Source organism: Limanda limanda, chromosome 7 (genome assembly GCF_963576545.1).
Source record: "Limanda limanda chromosome 7, fLimLim1.1, whole genome shotgun sequence".
NCBI classification, from domain to species: Eukaryota; Metazoa; Chordata; class Actinopteri; order Pleuronectiformes; family Pleuronectidae; genus Limanda; species Limanda limanda.
In genome coordinates this window covers 28,037,059-28,057,817 of record NC_083642.1, presented here as the reverse complement: position 1 = coordinate 28,057,817, position 20,759 = coordinate 28,037,059, and the positions used below count along the sequence as shown (strand labels likewise).

The following is a 20,759-nucleotide window of genomic DNA, read 5'->3' as shown; positions in this document are numbered from 1 at the left end:
ATAGTCAATTCGTAGGTCGTCCTTCAGCTTTGACAGCCAATCAGTCAGTCCTCCGTTTTCCATATTTTACGTGACTTCACCGCCACTGACAGCCAATTGGTACGTCCGTTCTCCATCTTTGACTCGCGGGCGCTGACTGTAAATTTGACTTGTTTATCGTCCTCTTTGATATTTAATCCGGAGCTAAAATGATGCAAAAGTTATTTTACTCTGTCAGGCTTCTGGTCAGCTCATTTATTACACTGACAATAGACTGTAACACAAAGTTAGTGATTTTAATATATATTTAAAAAATTGTTGTTTATTCATTCATTCAGTCATTTCAGTCTGCATTTGTTACCTTGTTGGGGTATTTAACACTCCATATGCAGCTCGTCTTTATATGAATCAAGCCACGTTACATAGTTAGATCAAGACTGTACAAAATTAAGTATAATTCATAATCATGATCTTTAACTTCATTATAATGCATATTGTTATGCACTATATTATGGCACTTGTAAATGTATATACATATGTATAATATTGGTAAGTTACCATTGCTTACATTTATAATTACATATATAATACAATATGTATTCAAACTGAATTATACTATGTCAGTGGATTTACAATTATTTCATGTTAATTTGAATGAGGACTTTTTATTGTTTTATAATTATACTAAAAGTCAACTTTATTTGTAGCTGTGCACTCAAGAGACAGACAAATAAAAGGCAATTAATACAAATCTGAAGAATAAATACATTGATAAAAGCATAATACCAAAAATTACACTCTAATTAAATGGCATTTCATTTCTAGATTGCGTGTGAGCACACAGATATGCCCCCTGGACCACCAGCCCTTCCTGTTGGCTCTCCCCTTGTCCTGGGCAGACAAGGGGAGAGCCAACAGGAAGGGAAAGTACCATCGGCCTTCCAGCTCCTGTTTCTCAAGTGGGGCTCCTTCAGCGTCACCACCAGTCACCCCTGCTGCAGCTCAACAACTGCTGCTAAGTGATGTTGTTTTTGTATGATTTATCAAAATCGGTTTTACTTGTGTGGTGTGAGGTGGATTTTTTTTTAAATTTCTTTTCTATGTTTTTTTGGTTTCCCAAGCTTTGGATTCAGGGTATTGTCTGGCCCCTTAACTGTCCCCACCAGCTAAGACTCCATCCTTTCTCTCCCCACCACCCCTGTTGCACCAGAGCAACAACTGGTGAGTCTTTTTGTGACAAATTACACTGTGACAAGTTTGTTACTTTTGTGTCTGTGATGGTTTTTTTCTCCTTTTGATATACTCTTATATTTATCAGGCTGTGGATGATCGTTGTATTCTGGTTATGATGGCACCGCTACGGCAGGGCAGAGGACGGACACTGGCCAGTCACTGCAACAACCTGCAGGCCAATACTATTATGCTTGTAGACCGACAATCAGTGCAGTCAGTGTCACCAGCCCTGTAATCATGAAAATGATCAATATTATTATTATATTATCTATACTGTCCTTTTAACACTTACTGTATATAATCCACATGACCAGTGGATGGTTGAGATGCAGAGGAAGCGGGCAAAACAAAGATGATGTATTTCTTTGTTATTAGTGTAAATAGTTTTAAAAATAAAGTATTGTTGCAATAGTTGATTGCTGAAATTATTTTCTTAATATTTAATTTATTCTTTATATTTAATTTATTTATTACCTCCACTAAGGAGGTTATTTTTTCACTCCTGTCTGTTTGTCGATTGGTTTATTTTATTAATTTCTTCGTGGTGACTGTTGTTTGGGGTTCTTTGTGTTAAGATTCACAGTATATTTTGTCATAAATTTGTACAATTTTTCTACAGCATTATATTGTTTATTTCTCCCAAAATGTAAGCAATCTGTAAGCATTACAAACAGAATGTTTTACCATTTGGATCTGTGGTATTGTCAATTAGTCACTGTGCAATTTGTATCAAATATGAAGTGACTAAGTGGCATTTGAAAGTTTCATAATACTAGGTAACAGTTTTGGAAAATAGACACAGGAATTAACCCACTGACGTTTGGATCTACAGCTGCTTATAACTTCTGCCAGGCACCAGGATCAGTTTCAATTGTCGATTCTTTCAATTTTCACAAAATTTCGACTCTGCTGACTTCTCTGCCAGCCTGACTGTATTACAAAGGAAAAAGGCTATCGTTTTTATAAAGAGTTTTTAACCAAGGGTGGTATGTTCACTTACCGTGGCCTGTACACAAGAATTACTGAAGGCTTCAAGATGCACTGAACTCTGCATTATCTTCTGATATTCTCCAGAGGGGCTGTACGTGAGAACACAAATGCCAATACATGACCATATTAGGAACCATACATGACCATCATGAAAGATGGATGTCTTGGATTTAACTGAAAGTATATTGTAAACAAAGTAGGGAAATACTCTATTTAATCTTATTTGAATTCTGGTATCAATGCAAGGTGAATGTGTGTCTGGATGGGGATATGTTTGTCTATGTCGTGTACATACGTCTGATCTCCAATATCTGTCAATATATGTTTTTATGTTTATGATGGTATAAGAAAATGAACATAAACTTATTGTGGAAAAAATAAAGAATAAATAAACCAAACGTTTTCTTGGTGACGCTGGCTTCACAAGAACTTGTGATTTCTACAACAGAAAAAATGTCTTAGCCATTAGATTGCTGGTCAGAACAGAATCAAAGCCTGTAAATAAATTTAGCTTGAGAAGACTGTTACAGAATGATTACTGAACTGCTCTCCTGAAGTCAATTGTGTTGAGCAGTCACAGACAAACCGATCCACAGGTGTGAGCTGGTGTCTTCTTCTCGCAGCAGTGATTACTGAGAAACTCTCTGGGATAAATCTGTGTATTAACTAAGGGTATAGTAGTTGAATGCACTAATTGGAAGTCACTTTTGATAAAAGTGTCAGCTAAATGACATGTAATGTAATTTAATCACAGAAAATACTTTCTCTTCATTGGTCCTTGTGCCCTCTAGTGGGGGTTGTCGGTAGAAGGTTGTGGATAAGACAAACTTCATGAGTCATGCAACAGAAGGCATGGTCTATTTTAGGATCCAACAGGCACCATGTATAGAGGTACACTCTGAACAGACACTGCCCAAATGAAGACGTATGCTTTAATTTGTTATTTTTTTCCACTTAGCCTACAGTAGAGCTATGTGCGAAGTGAACTGAGATCCACGTACAGATGTCCAGAACTTTTGACATATTCATAACATGCTCTGTCCAGATTAAAAACACAATGTCAGAAGTGGGATTCGAACCCATCCAACCCATCCCAGCCATCCTGACTGTATCCAAGATCATATCACTTACTGTATACAAAACATCCAGCAGTAAGGGTCAGATTGCATCAGCAAGTAATAAGTTATATGCAATACTTAAGTGTGAGGAACTATGTATGAGTCTGAAATTAAGTTAAAGAAAGTTAAAGAATAAAGAGAGGTGGTGAAAGAGGCGGCTGCAGGTGCAGCGTGATTGACACATTCCTCAGTAATACACATTTTGCAGCCCTTGTTAAAGTTGGAGGCAATTGCCTAGTTCGCCTATACCGACATGCCGGCAGTGCATGTCAACGCCTTTAGCTCATCTATCTTATTGGGAGGATTCACCTCAAACAAGTGGGTGTGTATATGATGTTTCTAACACATGACAGCCACAAAACGGATGAAAAGAAGAATACAAATATCTCAGGATGAAAAAGAGGAGCCAAACCCGTAGACGAAGATGTCACAATATTTTGTTGACCCCGGTCTATGGTCTGGAAACATAGACATGTGATAGCCATTAGGAACTTTTAATGTTAAATTATCTCTCACTTTAATGCTACAGACATTTCTGTGTTGATATGAACACAACAGACCCCCTGCCACATTGTAGATATGAGAAACATCCTGATGAGAAGGGCTTACATAAAGTGAATCTCAGGTTCCACTGAGATCTGAACTCAGATCACTGGATTCAAAGTCCAGAGTGCTGACCATTACATCATGCAGGAAACATAGAACAACCGAATCATTACTGCCACTACTTCAGGATTGCTGCAGATACACAATACAATCAAAACTAAGCAGGAGACAAGTAATACATACAAATCTAATGAAAATGAATACAAGCACTATAGAACCAAAAATATAACGATAAAATGTTGCAGATTAAATAGGTCATTCAGATCAAAAGGTCTACTTGTGATGATCTGATAATTGATCACCAAATTGATTGATTATGTTTGACTGAAACCTGTCTGAATATGTGGGTTTAAATAAAGCAAAGCCCCCCACCCAAATTAAAACTCATAGTCCTCGAAACACAGGCAGAAGTGGAGGGGTCCCAGCCATCTTTAAATCTGATTTATCAGTCAACACTCAACCTACAGGTACATTTGAAAGTCTCATCGTTAAAAAATGTCTTAGCCAATAGATTGCTGGTCAGAACAGAATCAAAGCCTGTAAATAAATTTAGCTTGAGAAGACTGTTACAGAATGATTACTGAACTGCTCTCCTGAAGTCAATTGTGTGGAGCAGTCACAGACAAACTGATCCACAGGTGTGAGCTGGTGTCTTCTTCTCGCAGCAGTGATTATTGAGAAACTCTCTGGGATAAATCTGTGTATTAACTAAGGGTATAGTAGTAGAATGCACTAATTGGAAGTCACTTTTGATAAAAGTGTCAGCTAAATGACATGTAATGTAATTTAATCACAGAAAATACTTTCTCTTCACTGGTCCTTGGTGCCCTCTAGTGGGGGTTGTCGGTAGAAGGTTGTGGATAAGACAAACTTCATGAGTCATGCAACAGAAGGCATGGTCTATTTTAGGATCCAACAGGCACCATGTATAGAGGTACACTCTGAACAGACACTGCCCAAATGAAGACGTATGCTTTAATTTGTTAGATTTTTTTCCACTTAGCCTACAGTAGAGCTATGTACGAAGTGAACTGACACCACGTACAGATGTCCAGAACTTTTGACATATTCATAACATGCTCTGTCCAGATTAAAAACACAATGTCAGAAGTGGGATTCAAACCCACACCTCCAGAGGAGACTGCGACCTGAACGCAGCGCCTTAGACCGCTCGGCCATCCTGACTGTATCCAAGCCCGTATCACTTACTGTATCCAAAACACTTAGAAGATATGAAATGATAATCCTTTGCAATAATCCAGCGGTAATCCTAGTTACCCTCGTACATGCTAGTTTCAAATCACAATATTGCTAATGACAGCCTTAGCTCTGCATTTAATTCACTGATAGACTCCAGTGGTTTTATTTAACATGTAAATAACCACACTAACTCACTGTTTTAATCGCCCTCTTGATCTTGTTCTGACATATGACTTAGAAATGTAATATTTAATATTTTCCCTAAAACCTCTTCTGTCTGACCATTTCTAATTACATTTGAATTCACAATGATTAACTACACTATGGATCGACAATATAGATCTTTCCAAGGTGACTTTACTAGTCTTCTCATAAACCGCCAACTTGTCTATTAGACCCTAATCCAATAAAGTTTTTGTTCTTATCAACAATCATTTTGTGGAGGGTGATGCCAGCCTACAGGGAGCGGGCCAGTGGAGGGGTCGGGGTGATGTGCTGCCAGGCCTAGCGCTGAAGTCTGTCCAGAACATTGTTTGGTACACTGGACAGGACTCCATTGAGGTGATGAAGGCATGATGAGGGTTTCTGCCAAGGAGTCGGTGAGTGAAGGCCGTTGTCTGGATTTGTTTTTGAGGTGAAAGAAGGTGCATTTGATGTGGGATTGGAAGGAGAGGGTGGAGTCAAGAATGACACTGAAAATGAGTCAAGGATTCAATGTTGTGTCTCTATTTGTTGTTAAACATATACATATATATTCTTTAATTAAGGCGTGTATACAACATGAATTGAACCATCTATACATAGAAGCCAGCAACAGGAATACTAGATTATAGGCAATATTCCATAGAAAATAAAGTTCCTCTGCAGTTTCTCACTAAAATACACTGTGTGTAAAAATATTACAGCAAAGAAGTTATGACAGTTATAGGAATCTTGTAAGGATTGGATTATAAACGGATCTTTGACAAGCTACAGGTTAATGCTTATCATATTTTCCAGGCCACCACCCTTTTAATGTGCCTAGATTTAAATGAGGAAACATACAGTGTACAATTGAAGAAATGCATGTTTTTAATTATACATTATCTGATTCTGGCTTCGTCCTTTATAAAGATGTGTGCCGTCTCCTCAAGACCTCACAAGAGCAAAATTAATAAAAAATTATGATATGTATTACATAAGCTATTTTACTCGACAACAAACTGTTTTTACACACCTTGATTATTCATCCACAGATCTGGTCAGGTTAGTTTTGACCATGTGTCCATCTTTTTGTCCCCTCAGACCTGCCAGGTAGACCTGAGGCCTGGGCACGTTGCTCTCACCGTCTCTCTTGCTTTGACAGGCGGCGTCCTTGGGCAGCCAGGTCTGAGTGATGTTTTCCCGCCTCATGTGGCTCAGATCAGTCTGTGCTGAGTGCGTAACTTTGGTCCGAAGATTAGCCTGGAATTATGAAATGGAAACATTTATTGGTTATATATGGCAGAGCCAAAACAGGTGTTAGTAGACAGGGTAACTTGATTTGCCTCTTTAATGTGGTGTGTATATCTGTACATATTTTTGCTGGGGGTTATTTTCCTCTATTTTAATTTTTTCTACAGGTGTTAGTAGTGTTTTCCCTAATTCAGTGTCAATAAATTGCATCAGGCATTTAGATGAGAATCAGTGCTTTGTTATAACCGTGCACTTGGCTACATTGGTTGGGAGTGAGATATTATCAGGGAAGTTCATTAGTGACAGACTATTGCATTTATCAGACACCAATTCACAGTTCAATGGTGTGTGTTCTCACAGACAGTTAGCATGATGACAACTATTTGACAACTATTTTTTCTTCATGAGATAAATAGCGGTAATACAAAGTACCCGACCAGCATGTATGTGATAGGTCAGTGTAGCACCACATGACATTGTGCTGCATTTTGTTGCAATATAAGTTGGGCCAGGGCCATTCAAATCAATGTGTATTTTCAGTCTAAACTCCTGCCTATTTATCCTGGATGTTGTTTGATGCCAAAAAATAGCAAAAAGAGCAACTTATAAAGCTACATGGTCACTAGTGACATTGTGATTTCACCAGGCTCACCTGTCTGATAGCTTTTCTCCGCAGTTCCCACTCATTCAACTCATATGACTTGACTATGTTTGTCTCCACTGGGTGTAGGTCAGTCTGCGTGCTGCTCTCACACTTAGTGATGGGCTTCACCAGCAAACTCTCTCTTGGCTGCATCTGAAAAACCACAAGTGAGAAACAGATACTGTTAAGTGTTATTTTTAATGCGACCACCAGATCATGCCAAAGTCACGAGAAACGTTTTCAGATATGATCTCCAGAGGAACTCTTGGGTCCAGACATAGTCCAGAGGTCACGTTTCACACATTAACAACAGAGCAGGAAATTCTTTGCGGTTAATCCTAGGGAGGATCTCCTGCTGTGTTCACACATCTGCTGGCATTTGCTGACATCTAAAGGCCGATTTATACTCGGCTTTTTACGGACACACGCACGCACGCGAGCGACGCAACACGCCCCTCGCGTACTTGCGGGGGGCGTGTTGCGGCTTGCGTGCGTCAGCCAATTTTTCTGACTATACGACAAAGCGACGCGAGCCTCACGCAGCCCGCAAGGCTTGTGATTGGTCTGCTTAATACATCCCGTCCAGAGTCGCATTTCCGGTTTCAATCCCGGAAACTGCGGAAGCCACGGAAGATTTAGAAGAACGAATATGGACCAAATAGAAGAGCACTTGGCAGAAAAGATCCGAAACCATGTCCACTAGTATAACCCGTCACTAACCGGCGGATTTGTCCGCCAGAAAAAGGCTCTGAGGAGCCGCTGTGGCGATGTCAATAAACGTGTGCCACACACGAAGAAGAGCCGACTTCAACAACAAACATTACTCCGCCTAGTGGTCTGGCGGTGAATTGCGTTGCAACACGCGCCACTGTAGGGGAACTATAAACCAAAACGAGTCCGTAGAAGCTGCGTGCGTGCGTAAAAAACGACTATAAATCGGCCTTAAGTGCTTTCACACATACACCTCCTCCAGAGGATCTCCGGAGTTCAGTGCATGTTTGAAAACAGCTACACTGTCAAATCCTATGTTTAATTCCCGAGAAAGAAGACTCACCTCACAGTATGGACTGACACAGGAGAGCTGTTGGTGGAGTTTGAGAAACTGAATGAGTTCAGGAGAGAGCTTGGCTTTTTCTGCGACCTCAGCAATGAAGTCGTCTGGACGAGAGGCAAATTTCAAGGCTGCTTCTTTGGAGCTAAAAGCATAAAGCTTCTCTTTATGAATCATGACTCCAATCTGTGGATTACCTGCAAAAGAAATGGGACATTACTTAAAAGGACAAAATAGATAGAGGGCTTCAGATAGACAGGTGCTGTAACCTATATAGTGTTTGAGACAGAGGCTGAAAAGAGGAGCTGCAGGAATGGAAAGCATGAGCAAAGTGATGAGTCTGAACATTCGATTATGTAAACTTTTTATTATCTATTAAAGATAAGACCATGAGAGGGACGGCGGAGCAGCGACATGTGAAGACGTGTCTTGGTGAGCTCTGCTTAGATTGAACATTTACTTAATATTCCTCCTCTCCTTCTCGTCCTTTCCGGTGCGAAAGTGTCTCTAAAGTGCCAGGTCCCTCGAATTAGTCGTTTTTTATTTATTTCTAAGCTGCTCAGAATGCCTAAATGTCAAAAGCCGAAGTCAGGGCCGGACGCCACGGTCTCGCCTGATGTTGATCCGACCGCGGAAGCAAGTTCAGGGCCGGGTCTCGGGGCAATCATGGCGGCCATTAAGCAGTCGGAGCGGAGTGTGCTCACAAAGATCGAATCGTCTGTGACAGCGGCTGCAGATAAACTGCACAAGGAAATAGACAGCTTGGCAAGTGACTTAAAGAAAGAAATCCTGAAGGTGCGCGCAGAGTTTACGAGGGTGACGGAAGAAATTCGGAAAGAAAACGCCACATTCTCAACTTGCATTGGTGATCTCGAGGAGGAAGCTAATGTTCAGGCTAACCGAGTTATAGCACTTGAAGCTAAAGTTAATACGCTGTCTACACAAGTCGTCCGGCTGACAGATAAGACCGATGATTTGGAGTCCCGGCAGCGGCGAGATAACTGCAGGCTGATTGGAGTGGAAGAGGGACTCGGAAACATCCGACCGGAGAGTGCCGTTGCCGAATTGCTGAAGGAAGCGCTGGCCCTCGACTACACGCCGATGCTCGACCGTGCGCACCGGGGCCTGCAGCCGCGACCAAAGGATGGGGATGCCCCGAGGCCAATAATCATCAAGTTCCACTACTTTCAGGAGAAAGTGGATATTCTTCGAAAGGCCATGGGTGCAGGTCTCCTTTTTCCAGCCACACTGAAGATCACGGGCCCAGCTGGCGAGCGGGGATCTTTCGACGACCCGGTCAAGGCAAAGCACTACATCGAGACCAATCTGCACCCACGGGAGATGGAGGGAGAGTGAGAGTTAATTCACGGGGCCATAACAGGTATCATATGCTGCGTGTTAATATTGCACTAGTCTGCACATGCTGAGTTTTTTTTTTTTTGTTGACTGATGGTCGTCACCACACTGCAGTTGGATGCATTTTATGTTTGGACTATGGACAAGTTTAAGTGACATCTTTCAGTCATCTGAGGAATATAAATGAAAATGTAAAAAATTTGTTTAATTCACCCACCACAAGTAGTACTAATTCTAGTTGATTTTACTCTCTTTTTTTTCTGGTGGGGTAATCTTCCAACTGTAAATGTTAAGAACCTTATCAGCCTGTGAACAAATGGTGCCAGCACACACGCAGCAAGAATAGTATCGAGAAGAAAGCCCTTTTACATTTTGTTCTGCCTTTGCAGAGTTCATGCAAGAGTTTAAGTTAGTGTAGACGTGTTATATGCTTAGAAGAGAGAGGAGAGTTTTCAGGGCAGTCTCAGGTTTAAGGAAGACCAGCCCGGGAGTCCAGGATGGTAAGGGGTTTATATATGTCTATTTGTTTGTTTTTGTCCGTTTTCTTTTGGTTTCATTTGTGGTTTATGGTTTGACTCAAACATGCACTAAAGTACTCAGATATAGCCAACATGCAGGACCGGTTCACTACAGACTGTTGCTCTATGATTCTGAATAATGCAAATAATCAACAAGGAGCAATTTCGTTCATTAGCTGGAAAGTCAAAGGCCTGAATAACATGGTTAAACGGAGCAAAATATTTAGTCATCTGAAATCACTAAAACCTGATGTAATATTGCTACAGGAGACACATTTAAATATTAATTCCCAAAAAAGACTAAGTTGTAAATGGATTGGACAAATATATCATTCACGTTTTAATTACAAAGCCAGGGGAACAGCAATCCTGATTAGAAAGGGGATCCCATTTGAACACTCTGAAGTAATATCAGATGCTAATGGCAGATATATTATTGTAGTGGGCAAGCTATTTAATACACCAGTAATATTGGCTAACATTTATGGACCAATCTGGGACAATGCACAATTCTTTCTTAATTTTTTTTCAACTCTTCCGGACCTTAATTCCTACAAGTTAATTTTAGGTGGAGACTTCAACTGCGTCCTTCATACCCAGCTAGACAGGTCAAGTGTAAGGGCAAATAATACTCTCTCATCAGCCGCAGTGGTTATTAATTCCCTCCTCTACTCTTATGGCTTATCAGACCCCTGGCGGACAAAAAATCCAACTACGAAGCAATTCTCCTTCTTTTCCTCCGTTCATCATAGTTATTCCAGGATTGATTATTTCATTGTCGATAACCAGCTACTCCCCTTAATTTCCAGCAGTAAATATCACAGTATAGTGCTATCAGACCACAGCCCAGTACAGATGGATCTAGTTTTTCCAGCCAATGTAGCGCCTCAACGAACTTGGCGGCTTGACCCCCAGCTACTTTTATGTACACATTTTAGAACATTTCTCAACAATCAGATTGACTTCTTTTTGGAAATTAATGATACTCAGGATGTTTCAAGGGGAATTTTATGGGAGTCTATGAAAGCCTATATTAGGGGCCAAGTTATCTCTTATGTGGCACATAGGAATAAGGAGCGTTCCAAACAACTTAAAGAGCTTGCTGACAAAATTGCAGATATTGATAGGCGTTATGCTCTTTCGCCTACACCAGATCTTTTTAAGGAGAAATTACTGTTGCAAACTGAATTCAATAAGCTTATGACATGGAAAGCCGAGAAAAATATTTTTAAATCCAGACAGGTATATTATGAGCATGGAGATAAAGCGGGGAGACTCCTTGCACTTCAACTTAAACAGCAGTCAACTGCACAAATTATCCCAGGAATTAATACAGGCGCTGACTCGATATCTCGCAGTCCCAGAGTCATTAATGACCAGTTTAAGCAATATTATTCTACTCTATATCAGTCAGAGGTAGATGGTAGCTCATCTGAGATTTACTCGTTTCTTGATTCTCTTGATACCCCAAGGCTTTCTCCAGATGCTCAGTCATCTCTAGAGCAGCCATTGTCGCTTGAGGAAATAACGAGTGCCATCAGATTGTCTCGAACAGGAAGGGCGCCAAGTCCGGACGGATTCCCCACAGAGTTTTACAAGGAATTTTCTTCAAAACTCGCACCTATTCTGAAATCAGTCTATGATGAATCTTTGGCTAATGGAAGATTGCCGCAAACGCTTACCCAGGCCACAATTTCAGTTTTACTAAAAAAAGATAAGGATCCTGTACAGTGTAGCTCATATAGGCCAATAAGTCTTTTGTGCTGTGATTATAAAATTTTAACTAAAACTCTTGCAAAACGATTAGACCCTGTTATTCCTACCATTATTAATGAGGACCAAACAGGCTTCATTCCTGGGCGGCAATCATTTTTTAATGTGAGAAGATTATTTAATGTGTTATTTTCCCCCCATTCAACAGTACAACCTGAAGTTATTCTAAGCCTTGACGCTGAAAAGGCGTTTGACAGAATTGAATGGACCTATCTTTTCGCAGCTTTAGAAAAATTTGGAATGGGGCCAACTTTTTGTAAGTTGATCAAAGTCCTATATTCAACACCCATGGCGGCAGTCAGGACAAATGGCCTGATTTCGGAATATTTTCCGCTCCACAGAGGTACAAGACAGGGTTGCTGTCTGTCGCCTTTTCTATTTGATATTGCGATAGAACCACTGGCGATTGCTATTAGATCAGATGACAGGATAAAAGGTATATCCAGGGGTGAAACAAACCATAAAACTTTGCTTTATGCTGATGATCTGCTTTTGCAAATATCAGACCCAACTGAGAGCATGCCCTACCTTCTCCACTGGTTGCAAAAATTCAGTAGAATATCGGGGTATAAAGTTAATTTGTCAAAATCTTTATTATTTCCACTGAATAATCTGGCAAAACAGACCACTTATGAAAATTTGCCTTTTAAAATTGAAAATGACAAATTTACTTATCTGGGAATAGAAATAACAGGTTCAATTAAAGCTATTTTTCAGTATAACTTTAGGTCGATTTTGGACCGTACCAAAACTGATTTGGATAGGTGGTCAAATCTCCCACTCTCATTGGCAGGGCGGATAAATGTAGTGAAGATGACTGTAATGCCCAGGTTTCTTTATTTATTCCAAATGATTCCCATTTTTCTCCCAAAATCCTATTTTGCTAAGCTGGATCGCTTTATTTCTGTGTTCATATGGAATAAAAAACCTGCACGTATAAAGAAGGCAAGCCTGGAGAGAGTGAAATCTGATGGTGGTTTGGGTTTACCTAATTTTTTATTTTACTATTGGGCAGCTAATATTGTCAAGCTGACACATTGGATTACCATGTTCGCAGATAAGGAGGGTCCGGTCTGGACTGATATGGAACTGATAGCTACACTCCCAGTTTTTCCGATTTCGGTCCTAACTGCCCCTCTCACAGTAAATATCAAAGCACCTGGACTGAACTCAAATTTGGTGGTCCAAAATTCGATTAAGATCTGGCGTCAGTTCAGAAAACATTTTAATTTGACAAATATATGTAGCTTCTCTCCAATAATGTTTAATTATCTTTTTGCACCATCTCAAATAGATCAGGCATTTGCAGTTTGGCACAGAAGGGGCTTGGTCTACTTTCAGGATCTCTTTACCGATGATGGCTTTGCATCATTTAAATTTTTATGTGAAGATCATAATCTACCAAAGTCTCATTACTTCAGATATCTTCAGGCTCGAAGTTTTGCCTCTAAATTTTTCCCGGGGTACCCATCCCCACCCTCTAAAGATTTACTGTATTCAGTGCTCAATGTTAATCCACTCAATAAAGGAGCAATATCAAAAATATATGCTTTAATTCTGGATGGCTGCCCTCATTCGTGGGACAAAATTAAGGCAGCATGGGAGGGAGAGGTTGGAGAAGTAATACCAGAAGACACCTGGAAAAATACCATACAGCGTATACACACATCATCTTTCTGTATCAGACATGGCTTGATTCAATTTAAGGTTGTCCACAGGTTGCATTATTCTAACGATAGACTGTCTAAATTATACCCTAATGTTACACCAAACTGTCCTAGATGTCAATATTCTCCTGTTTCTTTAGGACACATGTTTTGGTCATGTCCATCTTTGTATGGCTTCTGGTCCTCAGTCTTCCAATCACTCTCAGCAATATCTGGCAAAACACTGCAGCCTGACCCTTTGATAGCTATCTTTGGTGTAGTAAGGGAGGAGCTAAAGCTGTCCCGTCTCCATAAAAATGCAATTGCCTTTGCATCATTGCATGCCCGACGTCTGATTCTGATGAATTGGAAGGGGAAGAATCCTCCTGCCTATATTCATTGGATTAGAGAGGTGATGTTGGGATTGGCTCTGGAAAAAATTAGATATACAGTACACGGGTCGGAGGTTAAATACGACAGAACCTGGTCACAGTTCATGACACATATCAAGAGTTTGCCTTTTGCCTGAATCCTTGTTCTTATTTAATATGTATTTATCTTTCCCTCTTTCCTTCTCTGATTGCCTTCCTAGTCTTCTCAATGCTTATATTCTGACTGTTGGGAATTTTTTCTTATGTTAAAGGTCCTGGATGTTGGTGTTATGAACATAATGATCAACATAGATTGGTTTGAGTCTTTTCTTTAAATTTATTTATTTATTATTATTATTATTTATTTATTTATTTTTTTTATTTTTTTTTTTTTCCTTTGGCCTGTCTCTTTTTTGTATCTGTCTATATTTGCTTTCTTCTTTTGGTGTTCTGTCTGTCAGTGTGATACGTGAGTGTTTTTGTGGATTTATTTGTTGGGATGCCATCTGGTTGGGGTGGGGGGCGGGGGGCGGGGGGCGGGGGCGCAACTTTTGTAAGAAATGCATAATTAATGATGTAAATGTTTTCAACATGGAAAAATGATAAATAAAGTTATAAAAAAAAAAAAAAAAGATAAGACCATGGATAAATGTGTCCAACATTATTCTTTTTTGCTGCACGACACTGACCCAAGTCAGTTGAGGTGGTTAATGATGAAACAATAATCAAAGAGTAATAAGGAGAGCAGTACCTGGAAGAAGAAGCCCATCCCGGTTCACAAGTGTGTAGCCACAGACTCCATTATACTGTAACAACAGATCATTACAACTAGATGTTGCTTCAGGCAGGAGCCATTCCTGTGTCTTCATCTCAGCTTGAATAATGCGCTCATCTGAAACATAAAAGCAAGAAATCCAGCTGCTTGTAAGGTCAAGTCACTTTGGCTTGGACATTTTTCTTTGTGGAATCCAGTTTTATGACCTTTGAAATGTGGAATTCATTTCTTAATAGAGACTGACACAGTGTGACTATGTGTGACATCAGACATACCTGAGGACTCAGTCAGTCTCTGTTCATCTGTCTTCACCTCTGATGCCTCCAGCAGGTCACCCAGATAAGCTTCAGAAAAAATGTTGGCCTGAGAGCTGAGGAGGGGCTGCAGACTGAGCTTGATGTTATTGAGGATGCTCAGCAGCTGACCCTCATCCCGAAGTCCAGACCACACGTCTGAGAGGGCTTTGAACAGTGGCTGAGAGAAAATATGAGAAATGACAAAATTGAGGCATTTGTTTATTATTATTATTATTATTATTATTATTATTATTATATATTTCACAAGTACAACATTCATCACACCTGATGAAAACACAAAGAGTTTTCAATTCAGCTGTAACTTATAACCAAGCGAGAGGAACCACTACTGTGAATCAGACTAAGACATTGACTTTATACGCAAAGGGACATAGACTCCAGGTCTGGAAATTGATATATACTGTGGCATCACAAGAGGGCGGGTTATAGAGGGGCGTTATGTGACTCATCAGGAGAGTGGCTAGATCCCCACAAGATGGATGCCGGGGGAACTGCATCTCCCAGAAAGCACGGCTGGGGGAGGTGCAAAGGCCTCAGCCCTCATTAAAGCTGGAGCTCAGGTGTGGGAGCGAGAGAGGGGAACAAAGGAGTGGAGACCAGCCACAAGCAAGGAGCAGGAGACATGGAGGAAAATCCCTTGGACAGGATCCCACGGAAGAAGCAAGTGGATGGAGGACAACTAATGACCGGTGGATGAACTTTATGCTTTGCTTCAGGAAAGACTTTTTGTTATTTAATAAACCGGCTTTTGTTTAGAACCCTTATTTGACTTCTCTACTTCTGTAACGCACAGCCCCACACCCTGCTAAGTGGTTCAACCCCTGATGATACCACAATACAAATATATACTTATATGGCGCTGGACAAAATGCCAAACTCTGTTATCACAGAGGGTTACCACTATAGGCTTAACACATCCTGAACAGGCAGAGGGCTGTTTAAACTAACTCTCAATGTAGAAGCAATCATATGTACTTGCCGAAATGTTGAACTGCTCCTTTCGGAGAAAACCTAGTAGAGTGCAAACCTCCGTCACAGCCAAGCAATCTATATTTTTAAGGCTTTTACAATAGAAAAATAACAGCTAAAAGGAAGTAGTCTGATAATCTGCACCAATTTGTACAAATTAAACAATATAAATTCTGTGTGTCTGATATTTATTTTATTTTAATATATTAATTCTAGAGAAATTAAGAAATTCTCCACACCAAGAATTGAATTGTTCTTCCCTGGCCCATGTTCCATCATTTCACCAGGTTTGGTACAAATCAATGGCATTCTGAATAATCCTAATTACAAATGACCAAATATCCCAACAAACAGTAAGCTCCTTGGCAAAGGTAATGGTTACAGTGATGGAAAACACTCACAAAAACATTTGCAGTGGGTACAGCTGTCTTTGACTGCACGGTTTCTTTCAGCAGTTTCATCTGTGACAAGAGCTCCGTCTGCAGGAATTCAACACGCTTGGCACACAGACATGCATCTGCCTGATAGTGAAAATAAAACACATTTATTCTTTAAACATATCACTCAGGAACGTAATACATCACTTCAGCTATTCTTCATTTATACAGAATAAATTAGAAAAATTTGTATTGAAAAAAACACAGTTACCCAGAGGATAACTACCAGCTACTGTTACCTCACCAGTAACATTTTGAGGAATACTTCATGCTGCCTGATGTTGTAGAGAGCCTGTCTGAGCAAGACAGAGGAGGACACTTCAAGTTCTTCAGGCTGATGGTCAGAGTCCGTCAGCTTCTCCAGCACTGCGGTGTATTTCCATGCCAAACTCTGTGACGCACTCAGTTCCTTCTCTATGCTGTTACTGATGACTGGAAGAGTTCCATTTAGAACATCCGGCACTACAGAGTGAATAAAGAGGAAATATTAAAATGATTAAAGGCAGTATTGTTGATTACAACCGTCTGATAACGAAGTTGGAAAACACATGTATGTATGTGTAACTTTACACAGTGGTTTAAAAAAAAACACTTTTCTGGGCTGGATTCTCAGATTGTACCAACAGCTCGTCTCCACTATGGGAACTTAACATCACCTTTAACCTGGACTTCACACTAAAACCTGCTCACTTGGCTGATGACTTTAGACCTACTCAAAAGAACATGAGACGCTTTACCCTCTACCAGCCCCTCTCTGTAATCTAAGCAGAAGGGGCTATTTTTACATACAATGTTTTAATAATAATATCTTAATGTCTGTATTTATCTAGTGCCTTTCAAGGTACCCAATGAGGCTTTACAGAGACAGAGGAAAACAACAAGGACAGAAAATAATACTAGAAACACTAGCTGGGACTAGACTAAACTCAGTGTCCAGAGACGGGACATTGTGGGTTTCTGCTGAGAGAGTATTCCAGAGGGTTGGGGCTTCTGCACTGAATGCAATGTCACAATAGGCTCTGAAGGGATGGGATGCAAATCTATGTCTGAGGGCCGTAGATTTCGGAAAGAGAATAAGGTGGAGGACGTCAGACGAGTACTAGGGGGCCAGGAAGGGATGAAGGGATGAAGGGATATGCAAACAGGATATTTCAGAGCAGTGAACATTGCTTTTTATGTCAATAGGCTGGTGTAGTGTACTTAGTTCACGAAGGTCAGTTTCCTGCCCCCTCTTCCTGCTGGCTTTGTTGAAGATTCGGATCCCTGTTACAATCATGGTAAGTTCATTAAGCTGCTTCTCCTTCTCCTTCTTTAAAAGCACCATGAAGGTTCCCAGTTCAGTCGGAGGAAAGACGCTTTGCAGAGCAGCTGGCACAAAGAGAAACCAACAGTCAGGATACAATGTTTTACATTACATTAGGCGACGTACACTTAGTGCATTCAACATCTATGAGGGGCCATCTTTAGGGGTTCAGTATCTTGCCCAAGGACACTTCAGCATGCATGTGGAAGAGTGAGGATTGAACCGCCAACCTTCTTGTTGGAGGACGACCACTGTACCCCTAGGCCACACCGCCCCCCACAAACTACTCGTTTCATTATAATTGCTAAGGAAGTTATGTTTTTGCCTGTTGGTTTGATTGTTAATGAGCAGGATTAAGCTACTGAATGGATTACCACGAAACTTGGTGGAGGGGTGTGATATGGGTGAGGAAAGATCCCATTAAATATTGGTGCGGATCCTGGTCATTTGGCGGATCAAGGTTGTTTTTTTTCACTTTATTAAATATATTTGTTTTAAAAACATTTTGTGAATTTTTTACAGAAATAATCTGTATGTGCTCTCTGAGTGCCATTCTTGTTTTCTGTGGGACAGGCTGTGATTTGGTGTATTTTATATACTTTAGGAACAATTCATAGATCTGGTTTGTGTTATCTGCAAAACTGGAACAATATTTGTGTGTTGTTAAAATTGGTGGCATTTCCCTTTATCCCCCATTCCCACATAATGCTGTCTCTACATTTACCTTAATGCATATTCTCTAGACACAGTGAAAGAACAAGTTGGTGTAAAACCTGTAGCCTCTTGCATAGTGTTGTCATCTGTAGGTGAACCCATGCCCGAGCGCAGCACGATGTATGTCATGATTTTACGGTACAGAGCATCTAGTTCCTCTCGTGTTTTCCCCCTGCTGTCAGTGATGTCTCTGCTAACTGGGCTGAGCATGGAGTCCAACACCCGCTGGATTTCCTCAAGAAACTCACCTGCACAAACACATAAAGTACTTGCCTAGTCATGACATCCATAAGGAAAAATATACTTTCTTACTCATTTACATCAATTCTAAACACACTCTCAACACACAACCAGTCAAAAGTTTTATATATGCTCCAGTTTGACAGGTTCAAAAGACATTCATTTTTTGCATTGTTTGATCGGTTTATGGCTTATTGAATTAAGCAGGTAGGACAACATGTGATGATACTCCTGAAACAAGACTGGACTAGAGTTAAACATTTGTGTCTTAAATAAAAATTATTGAATGATGATTTTCCATTTCAGTTTTTTGGCACCTATATCTCTGAATGTCTTCAAGATAGGATCAAGAGGTTCAGGAGAAGTCTGTAATCATGACTGCAGTAGCAGGAGACATTAGTGTAAATGTAGTTGCAATTACTTACGTCGGGAAGCATAATTTATATCAAAATACACTTGCATTTTGATTGTGTCGAGGGAGGGGCTGCACTTTTCCATCAGTTTATCCAGACACAACTGAAAAAAATATTGCAGATTAGAAACTGGGCTGTTGTTTTGATTAACTACTCAGAGGTAATCTGCTCTGTAGAGGGCTCTACGGAAAGGATTTTAAATTATACTATTAAAAACTTTACAAATGTATCTTTGATATAATAAAACACTTTAAATGTCAACACTTTTGGACTAGGAGTAAATAAAGAAAGTAAATTAATTCCCAAGCCAAAGTTTTATACACTGTGGACATAGGCTTGGTGCTTTTAAAATAAATGCTATAGATCAGCAAAATAAAATGTACAGTCAATATTATACTTTATATTAGTCAATACAATATATAGCATATACATATTTTACATTATTCTGAACATTTGTTAAAAACAGATCAAAACTAACCTCCTCAAGTTTTTGGACATCTTGTTTTGTCAGTGTGCGATCAACATTGAATCCATTTCTTGGGTCCAGAACAACAGCTTTCACCTAAACGTGCAGTAACAGTGTAAAAAAATGAGCTGACACTCAACATGGCTGACGGGACACATCACAACACACCACTAAACGTTTATAAATTCAGCGTGTATTAACCACGGGGCGTTAGCATCTAACGGTAGCTAGCTAGCTTAGTATTCAGGTAATACTGACCATGAAAGCAACCAAAGTGTCCGACACGACATGTCCCCTCACCGCACACTCCTGCACGATCTCACGGATGATGTTTTTAATCACGTTTTCCGCGTGAGCCCGCGACATTTCTAAAAGTAACTGTAACTTATCCTAACCACACCGTGTTGCTAACGGCACAGCTAGCTACAGTCTCCGCAGGTTGTTGATAGCTGGTTGCCACGGTGACAGTGTTCACGTGACAGTGGGCCAAAGGACATTTTTCTTCCAGGAGGAATTACACGAGAGTTACGCGTGTCTTCAACTTCCTCGTCAGACGGTTGTAATCACCAATACTGCCTTTGACAATTATAATATGTCCTTCTACATTCACTCCGCAGTGCCGGACGTTCTAAATGAAACTCTTCCAGTCATCAGTAACAGCATAGAGAAGGAGCTGAGTGCGTCACAGAGTTTGGCATGGAAATACACGGCAGTGCTGGAGAAGCTGACGGACTCATGTCCTCCTCTGTCTTGCTCAGACAGGCTCTCTACAACATCAGGCAGCACGAAGTATTCCTCAAAATGTTACTGGTGAGGTAACTGGTAGTTATCGTCTTGAGAACTGTGTTTTTTTCAATAAACCATTTTTCAAATTTTTTCTGTATAAATGAAGAATAGCTGAAGTGATGTATTACGTTCCTGAGTGATATGTTTAAAGAATAAATGTGTTTTGCTTTCACTATCAGGCTGATGCATGGCTGTGTGCCAAGCGTGTTGAGTTCCTGCAGACGGAGCTCTCGTCACAGATGAAACAGCTGAAAGAAACCGTGCAGTCAAAGACAGCTGTACCCACTGCAAATGTTTTTGTCAGTATTCTTCATCACTGTAACTATTACCTCAAGGAGCTTACTTCATTTGCAATTCGGATTACTCGTACCGCCATTGATTTGTACCAAACCTGGTGAAATGATGGAATATGGGCAAGGGA

At 40.3% G+C, this 20,759-nt stretch overlaps 1 protein-coding gene and 1 non-coding gene across 3 annotated transcripts; both read right to left on the bottom strand.

Annotated features, from left to right (window-relative positions):
- Positions 1-5,028: 5,028 nt before the first annotated feature.
- Positions 5,029-5,111, bottom strand: trnal-cag (transfer RNA leucine (anticodon CAG)). Its single transcript has one exon. It is a non-coding gene; the product is annotated as a tRNA-Leu (tRNA).
- A 1,236-nt stretch (positions 5,112-6,347) lies between these two features.
- cfap206 (cilia and flagella associated protein 206) lies at positions 6,348-19,918 on the bottom strand. 2 transcript variants are annotated; one of them, XM_061075423.1, is made up of 12 exons: positions 19,811-19,918; positions 19,565-19,648; positions 19,099-19,189; positions 18,493-18,681; positions 17,626-17,784; positions 16,661-16,878; positions 16,381-16,500; positions 14,958-15,167; positions 14,670-14,805; positions 8,258-8,451; positions 7,213-7,356; positions 6,348-6,569 (listed from the first exon to the last, which is right to left on the bottom strand). In XM_061075423.1, exons 1-12 carry the CDS (start codon positions 19,916-19,918, stop codon positions 6,348-6,350), a joined length of 1,875 nt encoding a protein of 624 aa, XP_060931406.1. The 2 variants fall into 2 exon arrangements, with proteins under 2 accessions (XP_060931406.1, XP_060931407.1); XM_061075424.1 differs by having other exon boundaries at positions 14,670-14,810; positions 14,969-15,167.
- Between the last annotated feature and the right edge of the window lie 841 nt (positions 19,919-20,759).

What these genes read in the sequence shown, in the direction of transcription:
- cfap206 (XM_061075423.1), bottom strand. Translation starts at nt 19,918, where the DNA reads ATGTCGCGGGCTCACGCGGAAAACGTGATTAAAAACATCATCCGTGAG. An exon ending in GGGGCAGGAAACTGACCTTC is followed by an intron (nt 16,879 to 17,625) that starts GTGAACTAAGTA and finishes TTCACTCTGTAG; the next exon opens with TGCCGGATGTTCTAAATGGA. An exon ending in GGATGGGCTTCTTCTTCCAG is followed by an intron (nt 8,452 to 14,669) that starts GTACTGCTCTCC and finishes TTTCTTTTGCAG; the next exon opens with GTAATCCACAGATTGGAGTC.